A 19,718-nucleotide genomic window follows, 5' to 3' on the forward strand; every position below is an offset into this window, starting at 1 on the left:
CCGGAATCTACTGGGATGACTAAGCTGACACGCAGAGGCCCCTACCTGGCGCGCCAACTGTCGATGTTTTGGACCGAGGGTCCTCAACCAATGAGTAAATTTGTGCTGCGTGCTCCCGATTCCGGATGGTGATGCAAAGAGACACAAGGTTTATACTGGTTCAGGCAATGGATGCCCTACATCCAGTCTGAAAGAGTGTTCTTGTATTCCTCGCACCGAGGTGCTTGTAGTAGGGGGTTACAAGCTAGGCGAGAGAGGGAGTTCGTCCCAGGTCTCTGCGAGGCGAAATATGAATTACAGAGTGAGGTGCATTACTTGTGTGGGCATTCGTGAGCCGATTTGATATGTCTTGCTCGCTCTCTCCCGAAATGGTACTGGCTACCTCCTTTTATAGCCGCAAGGGGGAAGCCAGCGTACATGAGAGAGCTATACGTAGAGCTTCTAAAGGACTATTTGATGACATACTCTACTCCTGGGGTAGTGTGACGTCGTGGGAGTTCCCGTAGAAGTCTAGTTAGTATGGTCAGGCAGGTGACATGCTGCGCTCCTGTGGATTTGTTGACTTGTGAAGTGCCGAGGCCTGGCAGCTGCTGTAGTTGGTCGCGTCGAGGCCCGCTGTGCAGAGGCCTTTAGAAGCGACAATGCGGGGGTCTCGGCGGCCATCGTCGTAGTTGATTTAGGCGGAACAGTGCGGGACGTGCGTCTATAGGGTATGGTACCTGTATTGTCAGTAAGGATGGTAAAAATGAGATTTGGCCGTTGTCCCCTCGCTCCTGTAGTAGTGCACTACCGATCGTGGCTTACGTAGTGGGCGCAGCTGGGCGCATTAATTGGATGCAACAACTTGCCAGAGTGATGTTTGAGGCAGAGACGACGAGGTTGCGGGACGAGCCCGGCCTCGGGCGAGGCGGAGCATGGACAGTTTGTCCGAGGCCCCTCTAGAGGGTCTCGGGCGAGACGGAGCGGGGTCAGTGAGTCCGAGGCCTTGTCGAGGGGTCTCGGGCGAGATGGAGCGGTTGGTGCGCTGATTCCAAGGTTACAGGGACCCAGCCCTAACTCCCCATGTTGCGTTATCCTTGGTGCAGGAGTTAGGCAGCACAGTGGTCGGTAACCCCTGCTTCGTCCCGTCGCAGATGGCAGGGTGTTGACGCGACTGATGTATAGTCGGCCACTTCGCTGTACTGTGCCATCATGCGGTTGTCGGAGTAGTTGAGCGCTTTGATTGGATGTGATGTTCAGCCAGAGCAGTTTGGTCAAAGCGGCGGTCGCGGGGCTGGTGCCGAGCTGGCCTCGCGCGAATCGGAGAATCGGTGCTTCTTCCGAGGCCTCGACGAGGGGGCCTCGGCGAGGGGGCCTCGGGCGAATCAGAGATTCGTTGCTTCCTCTGAGGCCTCCTCGAGGGGGCCTCGGGCGAATCAGAGATTTTGGCCGAGACCTTGTTTGTTCTATTGGTTCTTGCTTTTTAGGGTCTAAGCAGTTTTTCGGTCTTTGCTTGGGGTACCCCTTTTTCTGGTATCCGACAATAGCTTAATTTGTTAGGTGATACTTTTGATGCCGCGAGTGATTGCCGCTTCATTTACAAACGAATGTCCCTGTTAACGGAAACAAGAATGACATTATTAAATATTTATTTATTATCCTTTCTATATATAAAACTTAAAAGCTATATTTTATTTTATGATGATCATTGTACTCATAATATAAGTTAATATTAGCAATACTATGACAATATTATATTAATTCTGTATTGAATTAAAATACAATGTTGTTAGATTTTTTTTTCTTTCGTTGTAAGGCATAAAAATATTTACTCGTAAATGTATCGTATAACTTTAGCTTCATACTGTCCATGTGTCGGTAGAGTTAGATATCAAAGTTTCATGACATCTTTTGAGGATGCATAAAAACATGTAATTTTAATATCTTATTAAAGTCGGCAAGGAATTAGTCATTATCGTGTCTCGGTTTCCACATGTCAGCACTTATCGAGAGCACACAAATATTTAGTCGTAAATGTATCATATAACTTTAGCTTCATACTATCCATGTGTAGGTAGAGTTAGATATCAAAGTTTCGTGACTTCTTTTGAGGATTCATAAAAACATGTAATTTTAATATCTTATTAAAGTCGGCAAGAAATTGGTCTTCATCGTGTCTCGGTTTCTACATGTCAGGACTGACATACCGAGAGTTGCCCTAGTATATGCGGATAGCTTAGATATTTGCATTGGTAAACATTTATTTTGATTAGATTGGATGACAATCTGCTTAAGATTTCATCTTAGGATTTGATAGTTAGGCCATCGACTGATTCATGTTATAGTAATTGTAAGGAAAATGGACCTTAGGTCCATTTACTTTGGATTTTGGTGTTTGATGACCAACACAACTAAATTGGACTAATGAATTTGCAAGTGATTGTTTTGTAGTCCAATAGGGTGCAAGACGTGACTTGGACGAAGGCGACGTGATGATCTGATGATCAACACAATAAGCAAGACCCTAGGAGCACAAGAGAAGACCCAAAATATCAAGTAAAGTCTAAGCACGAAAATAGGAACCAAGCCGTACGCAAGATCACGAAGATACAAGCTCACAGAGGTGACCGAACGCTGGAAGGTGATCGATCGGACGCTCCGATCAGTGGCTCGGCAACAGCAGGCGTCAGCAGCAGCAACCGGACGTTGGCGACAAATCGACCGGACGTAGGACAACAGCGTCCGATCGAGTACAGAAAGGTTCCAGAGCGACGAAATTGTGATCGGACGCGTCCGGTGACATGTGACCGGACGCTGGCAGCGTCCGATCAGTTGATCGCAGCTCTAACGGTCGGGACGACCAGACGTGTCCGGTCAGGACATGATCAACGTCCGGTCAGTAGCAGAAAAGCGAGATTTCATCCCCAATGGCTACTTTCTCAGTGGGGCTTATAAATACAACCCCCAACTGGCCAAATGAGTTGAGTGGAGCTAAGGAAACATATTAAGGGTGTTGATACACTATTTTAGTGATCTCTACTTGCATAGTGCTTAGTAATTTATTAGGTAATTAGCGTAAGTGCTTTGCGAAGTGCTTAGGTTGATTAGACCACCGCTTATGTGCTTGCTCTAGGTTTAGGCCTAGTGTCTAGTGAGGTTTGAATACCACTTACCACTCAGTACTTGCGCGTACCATTGTTGTACATCGGATGGCTTGTAGTCTTGCGAGATCACACTAACCGTGTTTGTGGTGTGGCCACCACCGTGTACCGGAGGGAACAAGGCCCGCGGTGTTTCGACCGGAAGCTTGATAGTGAAGACGGCGGGGAGCATCCGGGAGAGGTTTACCGGAAGACACGTCGGAGACCCACTTGCGCGTGGGGAAGGCCTGAGGCTATCCACGGAGTTACCCGACCGGGAGCTTAGCCCTTGTGAGGGATTCCTTGCGAGGGGCTCCAACGAGGACTAGAGGGAAGCTTGCGTGCTTCTCGATACCTCGGTAAAAATACCAGAGTCATCGACAGGAGTTTGCATATCTCTACCTTGCTCTTTAGCTTCCGCATTTACATTGTTTGTATTACTACTTTTGCGGTAGAAATAGAAACACACTACTAAAACCGTAGTTGCATATTTAGATAGTTTATCTTTTGCATTGGTTTTGCCAAGGGTAGAAAAAGATGCCATAGTTTGGAGTTAGAATTTTAAGTTACCTAATTCACCCCCCTCTTAGGCGTCATGGTCCCCTATAAGTGGTATCAGAGCTGATTGGCTCAATTTGGACCTTTGGCTTAACCGTCGTTGAGCCGACGCTATTTAGAGTGGTTGGAATGTATACCTACAGGCCTCCGCACTTTGATGGCACTAACTTCCCCTATTATAAAGCTAGAATGGCTTTCCACCTTAAGGCGGTTCATTTGGGTGTTTGGAGAGTCACTCGTGATGGGATGAAACCCATTAAGAATCCCGATAAACCCACAAAGAGTGAAGAAAAAGAAATGCATTTCAATGCTAGAGCTAAAAATTGCTTGTTTGAATCTTTTAGCATGGATGTGTTTAACCAAGTGTTCACTTTGAATATGGCACATGAAATTTGGTTAATACTCCAAGAGCTCCATGACGGCACTAGTAATGTCCATGATCAAAAACAATGTCTAGCTAAACAAAATTTTGATTCCTTTACAATGAATGATGATGAGCTTGTTTGTGATATGTATTCTCGTTTGAATCTAATTATCAATGAGCTCCATTCAATAGGATTAACAAAGCTAGATGATGCAGACATTGTGAGGAAGATCATCTCCATGCTACCACAAAAGAAATATGCAAGCATCATCACCATCCTTCACAACATGGAGGACTTGAGCACCATGACCCCGGGCGTAGTCATTGGCAAGATAGTGGGATTTGAAATGTCACGTAAGATGGGTCAAGAAGAAGCCTCTTCATCAAGCAAAGGCAAAGCTCTCACATGTAGCGAAAAAAAGAAGATAAAGAGCAAGCAAGTTAAGACAAGCTCAAGCTCAAGCTCCTCAAGTGAAGATGAAGAAGAAGATGAGGACGATTATGATGATGATGAAGGTTCAAGTGATGATGATCAATCTTCCTCCTCCACCTCCGACCTTGATGAAGAATCAATCAAACTAATCAACAAGGTGGAGAGGATGATCGAAAGGCTCAATGTTAAGGGTGTGCCCATCCAAATTCAAGATCTTATTTTTACCAATCAAAGAAATGAGCAAAGAAAGAGAGGATGCTATGGATGCGGCGAGTAGGGGCACTTTATAAAAGTTTGTCCAAACAAACCCACACCCAAGACAAAGAAGGCATGCAAGAACCAAGTCCTTACATCAATAAGGTCATGGGATGATTCTTCAAGTGAAGAAGAACGCCATCACAAGAGGCGAGGCCGCAAGCACTCATCATCAAGCTCTTCTCGTGTGTGCCTTATGGCATGAGGTAACGAAAGCTCATCCTCTAGTGAGAGTGATAGTGATGATAAAATGCCTTCTTATGATAAAATTGTGCAACAAAATCTTAATTATGCTAAAGTTTGCACTAGTCAACAAAAGAAGCTCGAAAAATTAAAAGAAAAGCTAGATAGTTCACAAGAAGCATACAAAACTTTGCTTGAACAATATGAGAACTTTGCTAATCTCAATGTTGAACTATCTACTAAAATTGAGCAACTTGAGGCTAATACAACAACAAATGCATGCACAATCAATAATAAGCAACTTGTAAAGAAAAATGAACAATTAAAAGAAAAGTTAGCTAGCTTACAAGATGCTTATAAAAGTTTGCTTGCTAAAATGGAAACCATGTGCAAACATTGTGATGAGCTAACTAATATAGTTGCTAATCTTAAAACCATTAGTACAACCCTCACCAAGGCATTTAAAAAGAAAAGTTATATCTTTAACATGTCTAAAAAAGATGCCTCTACTTCTTGTAATGATTTATGTTTAGACTCATCTTTGTGCAACCAAGTTTCTGTTGAGAAAGTTGTTGTAGATACATGCACACAAGAGGTTGCAAAGGAGAATGAGCAACTCAAGCAAGAGGTAACTCGCCTCACCAAGGACTTGACTCAAGTGAAAGGCAAGGCGAAGCAAGCCCAACTTCATCAAGATAACACCATCAAGAGAGTGAAGAAGTTTGATAAAGGACAAACCGTGGTTTGCTACGTGTGCTACAAGGAAGGTCACAAGTCCTATGAATGCAAGGTGAAGAATGAGAAAGGAGCAAAGAAGAAAGAGAAGAAGCAAACAAGCAAGTTCTCCAACACCTACACCAACAAGGTGGACAAGAAGGCCTCCACACCATACTTGTTAAAAAAGAAGAAAAATGACAAGGTGGTGGCCATCAAGGTGAACAAGCAAGCCAACAATGAGATCAAACGCTTTTGGGTGCCAAAGAAAATTATTTTCAACATGAAGAGCACCAAGAAGGTTTGGATCCCAAAAGGGAAGTGAGAAGTCCGATGGACTTCGGGGAATTTGGTGACTTGGCAAAGTATGGGTGCATTTCATGGGGTGCATCATGATAGACAAGATCATTGCCAAGTGGGTTAGTGAATACTATAGACCCAAATTTCTCTTCCCATGTTAGGTAACTAGATTCAATTTCCTTCAAGCAGTATCAATTTGTATTTCCTACAAGTGGTATTTCTTACAAATTGGTATCTTTAAGCATCTAGTTACTTTTTATGCCTAGGTTTGTATTTGGATGCTTATATCTTTTGTCATCTATAAACTAGGTGTATCTAATGGTAGGCTAGCTCAGTTTTATTCCTATTCTTTGGAGCAATCCTACATGGTTTAAAATTGTTTAGGAGCACGACACATAGCTTGTCTTTCGATTTTTCATCTAATATGTGCTAAAGTCTAAATTATAGATAATTTCTCCTGAATATCATCTTCGAAAATGATTCTCACATTCATGTGATATCATATTTCAAGTGGTATTATTGATTCTAAAAACAATGTGCATGTCTTCTACAAGTATTCCATACTTGTGTGCAAAAATTTACGGGGAGGTTACTCTACAAGTTGGATGCTTTGAGACTAACACCTTTTCAAGCTTATCATGTGTGTAGTAGTCTTATTGCAAGGAAAATAGAGTCCCCGGAGTTAAACATCATACTTCAAATATCCACCACCTATTGCAAGTGGTAGAAATCAAATTGATTTCCACATGTGGTATTTCTAAACCGATATCATCATATTGACTTCATTTTGATATTTATATGCTTTCTTCATGCATTATATAGATTAAATTCCCTTGAGCAATAATTTACCAATTATGCACATGCTTTGCCGTCTACCATATGTATGTATATATTTAGAGGGGGCTTAGTCTATATAATGTGAGTCAAATTTTGTGATCTATTCCACTCTACATACAAAGGATCATAAAGTTTGACCCTCCCTTGTGCTACTAATGTCTTTCTTTTCGGTGTTTGATTCTAAAGTGGGAGAATTTAGAGGACCAAAAGCAAGCATTAATTTATAGGACCAAAAGCTAGATCATAATAATTTACAAGTGGTAATGGTCTACAAGTGGTGTCTACAAGTGGTAATGGTTCGAGAAAGGGAGAATAATGGATTATGGATTGCCTATGTAATGAGAAAATTTGTAGGAAGCAAGGCTTAAATCCATAATGCCACATGAGGATATTTGCAAGGGCAAGATAAGTTTTTAGTCTTACAAGTTGTATCTTTGAGCATCATATAACCTTGCCCCTTGCATTGCATCCTAGCAAGTAGATAATTTTTAAATTCCAAATTTTTATTATTTACTTGTTTTGGTCGTGTTATCATCAATCACCAAAAAGGGGGAGATTGTAAGGAAAATGGACCCTAGGCCCATTTACTTTGGATTTTGGTGTTTGATGACCAACACAACCAAATTGGACTAATGAATTTGCAAGTGATTGTTTTCTAGTCCAATAGGGTGCAAGACGTGACTTGGACGAAGGCGACGTGATGATCCGATGATCAACACCATAAACAAGACCCTAGGAGCACAAGAGAAGACCTAAAATATCAAGTAAAGTCCAAGCACGAAGATAGGAACCAAGCCGCACGCAAGATCGCAAAGATACGAACTCATAGAGGTGACCGAATGCTGGACCGAACGTTGGAAGATGATATACCGGACGCTCCGATCAGTGGCTCGGCAATAGCAGGCGTCAGCAGCAGCAACCGGACGCTGGACCGGATACTGGTGGCAAATCGACCAGACGCATCCGGTGGCATGTGACCGGACGCTGGCAACGTCTGATCAGTTGATCGCAGCTCTAACGGTCGAGACGACCGGACGCGTCCGATCAGGACGTGATCAGCGTCCGGTCAGTAGCAGAAAAGTGGAATTTCGTCCCCAACGGCTACTTTCTCAGTGGGGCTTATAAATACAACCCCCAACCGACCAAATGAGTTGAGTGGAGCTAAGGAAACATATCAATGGTGTTGATACACTATTTTAATGATCTCCACTTGCATAATGCTTAGTGATTTATTAGGTGATTAGCGTATATGCTTTGCGAAGTGCTTAGGTTGATTAGACCACCGCTTATGCGCTTGCTCTAGGTTTAGGCCTAGTGTTTAGTGAGGTTTGAATATCTCTTACCACTCGGTGCTTGCATGCACCATTGTTGTATATCAGAGAGGCTTATAGTCTTGCGAGATCACACTAACCGCGTTTATGGTGTGGCCGCCACCGTGTACCGGAGGGAATAAGGCCCGCGGCGTTTTGGCTGGAAGCTTGATAGTGAAAACGGCAGGAAGCATCCGAGAGAGGCTTGCCGAAAGACACGTCGGAGACCCACTTGCGCGTGGGGAAGGTCCGAGGCTATCTATGGAGTTATCCGATCGGGAGCTTGACCCTTGTGAGGGATTCCTTGCAAGGGGCTCCAACGAGGACTAGGGGAAGCTTGCGCGCTTCTCGATACCTTGATAAAAATATCGGAGTCGTCGACGGGAGTTTGCATATCTCTACATTGCTTTTTAGCTTCCGCATTTACATTGTTTGTATTACTACTTTTACGGTAGAGATAGCAACGCACTAGCAAAACCGTAGTCGCATATTTAGATAGTTTATCTTTTGCATATCTTTTGTTAAGGGTAGAAAAAGAGGTCATAGTTTGGAATTGAAATTTTAAGTTGCCTAATTCACTTCCCTCTTAGGCGTCATGGTCCCCTAGAGTAATAATTTATCTCTAATTAAAACTAGAAATATTTATTTATTAGAGGTCAAAGTTTCAAAGACCCGTAATATTGTATTTCTTATTTATCTTTATCTTTATCAAAATGCATAGTTCCCTTGTTAGAAAAGAAAAAGCAAAAGTTTCAAAGACCGGTAATACTGTATTTCTTATTTATCTTTATCTTTATAAAAAAACATAGTTCCCTGGTTAGAAAAGAAAAAGGAAAATGAAAGGAAAGGAAAGGGCAGCATTTTTTAAAGAAAGCATAGTTCCCTCGTTTGAAAAGAAAAAGCAAAATAAAAGGAAAGGACAGCATTTTTTTTGGAACAGAAAAGACACGGACATCACCGTGCACGAGCGGGGCGGCACATCCCTCAGACCCCGACGTATGATCCGGAACACGTAGTTGCGGGAGAAGGAAAAAAGAAAGCAGATACAGAAACGGAAAAAGAAAAAGACACGGACAGAGCGCTGGTAACACGGGTAGAATAGGGTGATTAGGTTGACGAAAAATCAAAGAGGGCAGAAATTTTACCTCTTTATTATTATGTATAGATATAGATATAGATGTAGCTGTAGCTGTATGTGTACATCTTCTATGGCAAGTAAGGATAGGAGATTTGACGTCCATTGTTTTCTGATGATGGTTTCAACCAAATCTCTGTGAAGAATCTTCTAAAGAGGCGTATCCTGTTTACGTGATAAACTGAGTCCACAGACCTTACAGTGACGAGCGTCATGTTCGTTGCCATACTTTTTCAGCCAACGAACAGTATTTTTTTCTCATAACAAATTAGTCAACAGTACTTTCAGTCATGGCTTATCAGCCAAATGAACATGCAGAGGTTAATCCGTGAAAAACTGACAAACCCTGACGGTGACACAAGTGACCTGCAATTCATGGAACTTGTCATAGGTCATCGTTGAGCTGATCCGCAGTTGTTGTCGCGTGATAAGCTCAATTCACCTGCAATTTGCGCCGAATCCTAGAAAACAAACTCTCAGGCTGAGCCTGGCTAAGATTGCCTTAGCTAAGATTCAGGTGTAGGCGTGTGGCTTGTATATGGCTTGTATACACGCCGACACCGCACAACGGGCCACAGCCCACAGCCCAACTCACGCCTGTGCGGCCCAACGCGACGCACACTTGTCCTCTGTCTTCCAGCTCGGTCTAAACTCTGTAGCTTCTTCCGACCCGCGCTCTCGTTGAACGGAAAGAACATTGCCGGAGATGTCGTCGATGGCCACGAAGCTCGTCAACACCGCCGAGGTCGCCTCGTCGGACGCGCAAACCCTAGTCGCGGTAAACCCCTCCGCCACGCACCTCTCTTCCCCCCTTCCCCGCCTCCGCCGCCCGCAAAACCCTAATCCCTCCTTCGATTCCCCGCAGGACATGCGGAAGGCAATCAGCACCATGAAGTCCCTCGCCGTAGACTTCGAGAGGGACGGCAAGTCCGACAAGGCAAGCGAACGCCACTGTTTAATCCCCATCCGACCTCGCCTCTAAACCCCCTAACACCCCCAACGGCACGGGCATTTTTCATTTCAGGTGAAGAAGCTTGAGGAGATGGTTCTGGAGATGGTGGCTTCGTACGAGGACTGCGCGGCCATGGCCCAGGCGATTAAGGCGGTGCCTGGAGTGTATCAGCCGTCTGATCAGGTGGGGTGCTGCCTGCCGTCCGGATTGAAGCGATTTAGGGCCTTTGAAATTGGAGTAATTATGTCTGACTCTTCTTGGCCTTGTTGTTTTGATTCCGTCTCCACTCGAAGCCAACGGATTTCAAAACATTGATCGAGGTGGAGGTTAGCAAGATTAAGGGAGCGTCATCAGCATCACAACAGAACCACCCACTCTTTCGGCAGTTCAGGGAGACTGTCTGGGTATGTGTTACAGAGTAGCATGCTAATGGTCATTTGACGATCTTCAGTATTATGCATTCTAAATGTGCTCCCTGCATTAGCTAGTTGCTCTCATATGACTACAATAGCTAGAATGTGAATTTGGGAACAGAAATGATATGTTTGTGTAATTTCGCAAAATGTCTTATCTTCTGATGTCTTGTGTTGTTTTCTGCAGAATGTTCACCATGCTGGTCAGCCTATGCCTGGTGAGGAACAGGAGGACATTGTCATGACTAGCACTCAGATGAGCATCTTAAATGTCACATGCCCATTAACAGGAAAGCCTGTGATTGAATTGATAGATCCAGTTCGCTGGTATGAGTATAATTCTGTTCTGTACTTCTGTATCTCGTTGAATATTCTTAGTGGGGTTTTCTAACTCAATAAGTGAAGGTTGAGCGGAACACTTTTCAACCTGGCAAAATTGACGGAATATTTTAAGCCATGTCACTGCTAAAAGAGAATGATCATTCACAATATTATTTTTCAACTGATAAAGATGGAGTGGAAATTGTACGCACAAGCAACATGTTTCAACAGCACTTTGAATTATGTTTGTTGAGTACTATATTTGGTCCTGTATCCTTTCGGTGACTTACTGAAATCTGGATTTTCCTGGCCTCATTTGATATGGTATTCATGTCAGTAGAATGATTTGTTCTCAGCTCCCTGTCTCCCTGATGGAGCTACTAGTTTGCCATTGTCAATAGTGTAACAGTCTTCTACACCAGATATCTGGTGCTACATATACAACCCTTTCTGGCAACCTGACTTACTTTGAGACAGCCGAAAAGTAATAATTTCCTTTCTGTCACCATGGAATACTTTGATACAACCCTGTGCCATTTTTGGCTGATAAATCCCCAATTGGTTATTACTCCATGACATACCTTGTTTCTTTAGTATAAAGATTTGACTGACAATTTATACATTGGTTTTTCATTTATGTGATATAGAATCATAAAATGTATTGAAGGGCGGGCTTGGTGCAAGCGGTAGAGTCTTACCGCCTGTGACCGGAAGGTCCCGGGTTCGAGTCGCGGTCTCCTCGCATTGCACAGGCGAGGGTAAGGCTTGCCACTAACACCCTTCCCCAGACCCCGCACAGAGCGGGAGCTCTCTGCACTGGGTACGCCCTTTTTTTTTAGAATCATAAAATTTATTATATGAATATAATAGGATTAATTTTGTGTCACAAAAGTTATGTGTTAATAACGTTTTTTTGTCAAAGGCTTTCCATATTGAAAAGAAATATACCTGTAAAGATGAACAGATGGAATAGAGGGGATTGCTAGTTACTACTTCCTCTATTACAAATTATAGTTCACTTTAGCTTTGTCCTAAATCAAACGTATCTAACTTTGACCAAGTTTTAAAAAAGCATTAACATATGCAACGTCAAATTAGTTTCATTAAGTTCTCCATGTAATATTTCTTGATAATGCATTTATGTGAATTTGTAAATGATATACTGTATTTTTCTAAAAATTGAGTCAAATTTGTAGAATTATAGTTTGAAACGGGGTAGTACTTAGGCATTTAAATGTTATCTGTTCAGTATAGATGTAGATATAATTCATTGTCCTGAATCTGATGATAATTTCCTATGCAGTGTGGATTGCAAGCACATATATGAAAAGGACCCACTAATGCAATATATAAGGACCAAAAAACCACCGCAGTGCCCTATTGCAGGTATATCATTGCTCCCTGGCCATTCCTTGGTGCTTCCTTTTCATGAGGTGCTCACTTTGTTTTTTCTTCATCAATCAGGCTGTCCTAGAGTCCTAGAAAGAGGGAAGGTTATCTGTGATCCCCTCCTCCGTATTGAAATCGAAGAGCTGCGTTCATCAGAGACCGGTGCTCCAAATGCTACAAACATAGACGATTTGACCGATCTAATTGACGATGACGATGAGTGAGGAGAAGGCCTGTTAGAGGGGTGTTGACGGACTTATTGTTTAGGAGGATAGGGTTTAGTATGTTTAGGAATCAGGATACACTGTCTTGTTGGATTCTGTAGGTTGATGGGTTTTGGTATGCTCAGGTTGCACTCTTTTGTCTTGTTGGGTTCTGCATCTGATCACTTTGATATGTTCCACGGCGTATGTGACTTTAGTGTTTGGGTGAAGTAACCTAACTTTGCAGTTATGGAGTGGTATAACGCTGGCAGACTATTCTGCACTTTATGGCAATATATTCTCCTGTATCAAACTGCCTTTTGTCCTATTGGGTTGATTGCCACCAGGAAATGCGCACGTTGCCTTCCGGACGTTATGAGTAACATGTAACATGATCAGCGACCAGGGAAGAGGAAGACCGATTGTTGTCCTTTTGGGTTGACAAACTCTTTTCTAAGGTGAAACCCTGTAGCAGATTTTGATTTATTTTTCGTTAAACATGTTCATTCAGTCTTCATTAGTTTTCCAACCCATGATTATGTTTTTATAGTGACACACCTCGCTCGAAATTTCAGGTATTCGGAGGAAAGATGAAACAGAAGCCACCACGGAGGTCAAGGTTCGCAGGCGACACTGCATAACATAATCGTAAAGAGGCGGTGTCGCGACGGCAACTCTCGTGCGAAGAGAAACAGGTGTTGGCGAGGAAGTGCGGCATGCTTTCAGAGCGGCGGTGGTTTGGCGGACCTCGGGCGCACGGCACGGTCACGGGCGGACGACCAAAGTCCAAGACGTTGGCACCGACAGAGACAACTATGTCTATGCAAGGACGTGCAGAATCATGCACAACTGTCTGGGCTTCTCGTCGAGAACTACGACTCGACTTGCAAACACGCGCTCGCTGCGGACACATCACCGAGCTGAAGGCCTGCCTCACCAGGCTGGGACATGAAAGGTGCTCCCTGTCCGACCTATTTCAGTTTTCACAACCATATTTTATGTCCTGGATTTTGCTACCACTCTCGCTATAGGAGGATGGCTATGAACCGCACTTGTTCTAACAAGATAACAAATCAAGTGCCGACATGTACATGACAAATGAGCTGGCAGAAGGCTCTAAACATGACATCTAGAACTGATAGCACAACTAACCTCTCAGATCATTGGCACCACCGTTAATCTGTTGCCTACTTTGATCGACATGCCAACTTGAATGTCAGAAAGATATGGGGATGGGGCAGAGGCGTCAAGCGGCCCCGAGAAATTTGTTCTCATAATAATACTTTATAGTCTAGAACTATGCCAATGCAAACAAACCCTCTATAAATGGGTTTGCCATAGCATACGGCTTATAAACATAGAGGCAAGTTGTAAGCAGCAACAAATGCTGATAACACAGAGCACTGACGGTTGTCATACAAAGTGCTCTAACAACTACAACTAGGATACAAGTTTGATCAGCATCCACGATCCATCCATCTTCATGATACCCAATCATCAACCACCTGAGACTATCCACACTACGCAACACAGCCTGCAAAAATACAACGCAACAATAAGCGATGTGCACAAGAACAGTCAACTTATATGCTTTGAGTGTCACTAACATGAAGACAAATGCGGTACTAGTATATCTTCACCTCCAGGACAAGACAATTTTACTAACAGATCAGATCATCATATCCACTGTTGAAACATCAATCACCCTACCAACAACAGGCCTCTGCTCATGAATCTGCAGGATTTTATAGTTAAAAAGGAAGCTAACTCTAGAATGACATCAAGGTTACAGGGTGTAGAGTACTCACAGTGGCACAACTGTTGCCCAGCGATTTCTGCACTTGTTGCTTCAAAGACAGGAAGGGTGATGGATAGTTGGTATCACCACAGTCCTCTTTGATTGCTGGAACCTTCTCAGTCAAAGATATGCCAAATATTTTGCAACTATTTTTGCTAACTTCCCTGTTATCTGATCCGTCTTTTCCAACAGCAATAGTGGGGTGAAATTTCTCGATGGTCACATCTCTATTTCCCATTCCTCCAGAAACATGAGCCTGGCGCATCATCGATCGCTCAGGTTCCTCCAATACCTCCAGCATGGCCAAACATTGCACGTCTATCCTCATTCTTATCCAAGTGACAATGCCCAATTTCAAACAGGGACAACTTTGGATTATCTCGTTGAAACATTAGGACAGATGGTGGAGATGAGGATTGAGATGGAATAGCTGGTGCTTGTGGCCCAGGAAAAGCACATCCATGAAGCTGTGGATGCCACTTACTCGCTTGAGTAGGCACATGAGAACCACCTTGCTGATGAAAGCCACTATTTCTCAAACTTGCATCGACTAGAGTTCCTCTGTAGGGATGAAATACTTCTTGACCTTGCAAGACCTTTTGGAATCTTGGAGACTCCCCAAAGCCTGAGCAATGGTAGGAAAACCTAGGGTTTCCTAGTGGTGTTCTGACACAATTCTCGGAACCCCTGGGATACTGTTACTCACATTATTGGAGCAACTTCGCTCATCAATGTACTGCATGTTCCTTGCTTCACATGGCTGAGAAGTTGCAACAGCAGCATTATCATGAGTTCTATAACCCAATAATTCTTGACCTTGCAAGACCTTGTGGAATTGGGCAGATTCCGCAAAATCAGGACAACCACTTCCATCTACCAAAATGAAAATATTAATCATAAAGGAAGATAACAACATAACCATTAAGTGGGCAGTTTTATTATTATTCTTTTTGGGGGTTGGGGGGGTGGGGGGAGAACAGACATACTTGGAACCAGGTAGTCTGGGGGAAGACATGGTTTCAGTCTCTTTGCATTTGGTGCAGACATATGGGATCCTGAAACTGAACTAGTCAGCTCAATCTCCCAAGGAGAAATCCTGTTCGGTCGACGAAAACCTACATCATCATCCCATCGGACCTGAAAAAACGAATAACTGGTTAATATAAACCTGGCTTACTAAGTCAAGAGAGTATTATGTGCCCCGCAATGTGCACTCAGGGTAATAAGAAACCAAAATGAAATAAACTTATTTATGTTGTGAAATAAGTGCCTCTCCAAATAGACACCTCTTCAAGATGCCTCTACAAATAGACACCTCTTCATGAGTGATCTCATCAAAGATTAGAGTAGGCACTAGTAAGTGTATTAGGTGGTTACCATAGCCACCAAAGGGCATGTCCTTTGGCACAGAGAGTGGAAATGGTTGCCGTATCCTATCGGGACAAGACACCCTTTCACCAAACTACTTCACCATGTATATATTTCCATGATCAGATCAATGCAAAACAAGTTCTACCAATTTTATCATTCCACTTACATTTCATACTTTAACGATTTACTTAGAAGTGCCCTGATCAAGGAAACCAGGCTGGCACAAGGCAAGCCTCTTTTTTAGATAAGACACAACATGCCTCTAAACTGATGCTCATCAAAGAATGTGCTCTGGAGAACAACTTACGTAAAAAAATTAATGTCATTTCGATCAACCTTCTACATCAAACAGAGAGCACAGGATGCATAGTAGGCTGCAAATTGCAATCAAATAGTGCAAATAGGTTGTGCATTGTATTACTGGATAGATGTGGAAGATTGCTTATTGGCTTATTAGCAAGCAAATAGTGCAATTAGGTGGCAAAGGCAACTACACGATGCAAATGCTTAGTGTCAGGTTATATTCTGTATGTATCTGTAAGAGAGAAGAACTAGAGAGAATCACTCAACTTCCATTACTTTCAGACGGAGGTACATATACATGAACCAGAGCTTAGCCAACCAACGTGACTAACAGCCGATCCTATAATCTAGGCGACATGGGAACGTTGAGGCCGTTGGCCCATTCAGTTACAACAGATAGAAACAAACTCTCAAGAATCTTCCTAGGCTATGTTGCTGGCAGTATCTAACACAGATTATTTTCATATGTAACTAAACTTTACCACCAGAAAAGTTATACAGAAAGTGAAGCATTAAAACTTAAGGCAACATACCATCAAACATTTCCACTTCGAACCACGCCACATGGGGTCAGCATCACCAATTCCTGCTATGATCCCTGTGCATCTGCATAATACTCTGATGTGTCAACCATAATAAATCCGTGTAAAGATGAGAACAACTTTTGGAGCACACCAACCTTCTTTCAGAAGCATCATCACTCTCATATCTCATTTTGAACCTCAAACCGGCAGAAAATTGTTGAGTGAAGCTCTTCATAAACTTCGAATATGGTATAATGAATTCAGATTGGCTTAATCTGTAAGGTTTTTTGGAAAGCAGTAATTGCCATCAGGGCCATAATTGTTGGTAGATAAAAAGGTAAGGCTTGCAGCAAAGCTCATGTATATTTCCATTTCTTAGAGAATATTTACACTTTCTAATTTACCACATTAGGGTCCAAGAAGGTAAAAATGCACACGAGGTACATAAGAACTCACTACTTGTGTACTTGTCATAATATCGAAAAAAAGATTTGTGGAACTAGATTTTTGATTGAAAGGGTCCAAATGCAGGTGGCAACATCAATTCAAAGAGCAATAATATCACTTAATGTTGGATTCCAGTAAGAGTCCTGAATTACTAGATGAATTATGTCATGGTAAATGGGTAAGCACTTGGAACTAATGTAATGGGACTTGCTGTGCTACATGAAACAGCTCAGGAAATGATATCACACATGATTTCAAACCCTCATCAACCAGCAGTAAATAGTTATTGCATTGTAGCTAAAAAACACATTTTAGTTCATATTATCTCAAAGATCAGCATCAACATGAACATGCAAAGCATTAAACAGAAACAGCTATATTCATCATCACCTGGGGTTGTAGTAGATGTGGAACATACTTTTTGTGGCCACAGCATGTGCTACGTTAGCTAGTGAACCAAGATTTGAACACTGATTATAAAGAGCTGCAAAAGCAGATCCATTTTTAAGCTGAGCTGCACGGCGCACTCCAAGTCTTAGCTCCCCATCATCACCCCTGAAAATTATGAGGAATCCTCAGAAAGGACCAACACCAACATGTGATAATTATCTCCATGTTCGCAGTGGCCTACCTCAAAAATAGTACAGCGTCCCCTGAGACAAGCTTCTTCTTATTGACAAATGCACTCCATCCAGTGGTTAAAAGGTGCCTGCGGGGCTGGCCTGCATCACATGCAGATGCAGATTCATCAGAAATCAAGGACCACACACATGACATAACTTCTCATGTTTGTCCTTTACATTCCTTAAAATGGGACCATAACTTTCCGAACAAAAAATCAGATGATTTTCATGAGCAAAACGGTAAATTTTAAGTACAACTGCAATAACTAACCAATGACATGAGAAATGCAGAGCATAGCACACAAGATAGCAATGCAGAGAGCAGGAAACATTGGCATAGTTTGTACAACCCACAACATGTAATCATTATTAGTTCTGATCATAATGGTGACATATATAGCCAAAGGGTGACTGGGGAATCATGGCTGCAAATCCTGGACTAAGTGAGCAGAGTTGAACATTCCCAAGTGCTCAATCCAAACAAGAAATGCAAGTCCTGTAAAACACTAATCACCGATTGAAGTGCAACCATTCAACATCATTCACAGATACTGAATGATTCAGGGTCAACAAGTACAGAAGCCTGCTGATATCTCAGTATTTGTTCATGTACCTCGATAAATGTGGCGGAACCTCCACTCTTTTCCGTGCAAATCCTTGGCGACAAGCTCCTGCGAGGGCCGCTGCTGGCTGTAGTCCTGCACGCCCCAAGAGCAGATGATTCAGAATCGCAGTTGAGAGCACCAACCGGGCACCGAAAAGGTCGAAGCTTTCCAAGGCAGCGCAAGCGAACCAGAGGCGGGAAGCAGTCCTCGGCGGCGCGGCGCGGCACGGAGAAGCCGCCGTGCGTGCTGGTGTCGGAGGCCGTGAGCGTCTTGCAGAACATGTGCGGCATCCGCGAGAACCGCTGCTTCACGGTCTCCCCGTCGTCGCCGTCCCCGGCGCTCCCCTCCTCGGACCCTCCGCGCAGCCGCCTCGCGACATCCTGCACGACGCGCCGGAAGCAAGCGCCCCAAGAAACACCCATCAGACCAAAATCCCGTCTTAATGGACGCAACAGAGAAACCAAACCGAATTCAATGCCGGTGGAGCACTGTAGCTTCCGCGCACCTCGTTCTCGGCGACGAGGGCGAGCTGGGCGTACACCTCGTCCGTGGACGCGTCCGCCTGCAACGAGCGCAAGAGGAGGACAAGTCAATGGAAGCCACACCGGCACGGGCAACCCACGCACGCAGGCACACACACACACACATTGAGGAGCTCGCGGAGGCAGGAACCGGCGCACGCACATGGAGAGTGACGTCGACGACGCGGCAGAAGACGTGGGGCGGCAGGGCGGCGGGTGCCGGCGCGCCTCCGCCGGCGGCGTCGCCGCGGTGCTCGAGGTGTCCCTGCGGGAGGTACACGACGACGCTCCCTTTCCGCGGCAGTGGCGCAACGGGGCCCGCGCAGGCGTGCCACAGCTCGAGGCACACCGCGGCGCCCGGCCTCGGCTGGGGCGGGGTCAGAGGCGGCGGCGGCGGCGGAGGCGTGGCCGCGGAGCTGGTCCGGCTCTGCTGGGAGCAGGCGTTGCCGGGCTCCGCCTCCTCCTCGTCCTCCTCCACGGTGTCGTTGAGGTCGATCCCCGCCATGGCGGCTGCGGGCGAGGCACGGGCGCGGAGCACGAGAAGGGAAGCGGCACGCAGGGAGCGGGAAGGGAGGCAGGGAGCTAGCAAGTGATTAATGAGGAGGGTGGGGGTGGAGGAGGCTGCAGGGCAAGAAGGCGAAGAAAGAACCACCAGGGAGAGGGAGAGGGAGAGGGAGAGGGGGTTAGCAGGGAGGCAGCATCGGGGAGAGGGCGGTGTGGTGGGGTAATGGCCATGAATGGGGGGTTATGGAGGCCGAGGCTATAGGCAGCTACAACCTAGCGACCCTCCTACTCCTCGCCACAGGCCACCTATCCAGCTAGAGCTAGGAGGGAGGGGAGAGGGACTGAGGGAGACGAGGACAGAGAGGGCGGGGGTTCCGTTGCTGTCACTGTAGCTGTGAGCCAGCCAGCCAGCAGCGGCAGCAACCGGAAAAGACGCAGGGTGCGTGAGGGGGACGCCCGATTTGTTTGGCATGTTCGCTGAGTCGTATTTCCCTTATAACTATATAAGACATAGTATATCAGCGACCTGAATAGTA

General features: G+C 44.5%; 1 protein-coding gene and 1 pseudogene across 1 annotated transcript; one reads left to right on the forward strand and one right to left on the reverse strand.

Moving 5' to 3' along the window:
• Positions 1 to 9,399: 9,399 nt before the first annotated feature.
• LOC136513606 (E3 SUMO-protein ligase MMS21-like) lies at positions 9,400 to 12,799 on the forward strand. Its single transcript, XM_066507574.1, has 7 exons — positions 9,400 to 9,986; positions 10,074 to 10,145; positions 10,233 to 10,343; positions 10,454 to 10,564; positions 10,761 to 10,900; positions 12,198 to 12,280; positions 12,359 to 12,799. Exons 1-7 carry the CDS (start codon positions 9,915 to 9,917, stop codon positions 12,505 to 12,507), a joined length of 738 nt encoding a protein of 245 aa, XP_066363671.1. The 5' UTR covers positions 9,400 to 9,914; the 3' UTR covers positions 12,508 to 12,799.
• A 920-nt stretch (positions 12,800 to 13,719) lies between these two features.
• Positions 13,720 to 19,500, reverse strand: LOC136512224 (auxin response factor 15-like; annotated as a pseudogene).
• Positions 19,501 to 19,718: the final 218 nt, after the last annotated feature.

Source organism: Miscanthus floridulus, chromosome 16 (genome assembly GCF_019320115.1).
Source record: "Miscanthus floridulus cultivar M001 chromosome 16, ASM1932011v1, whole genome shotgun sequence".
Classification (NCBI taxonomy): domain Eukaryota; kingdom Viridiplantae; phylum Streptophyta; class Magnoliopsida; order Poales; family Poaceae; genus Miscanthus; species Miscanthus floridulus.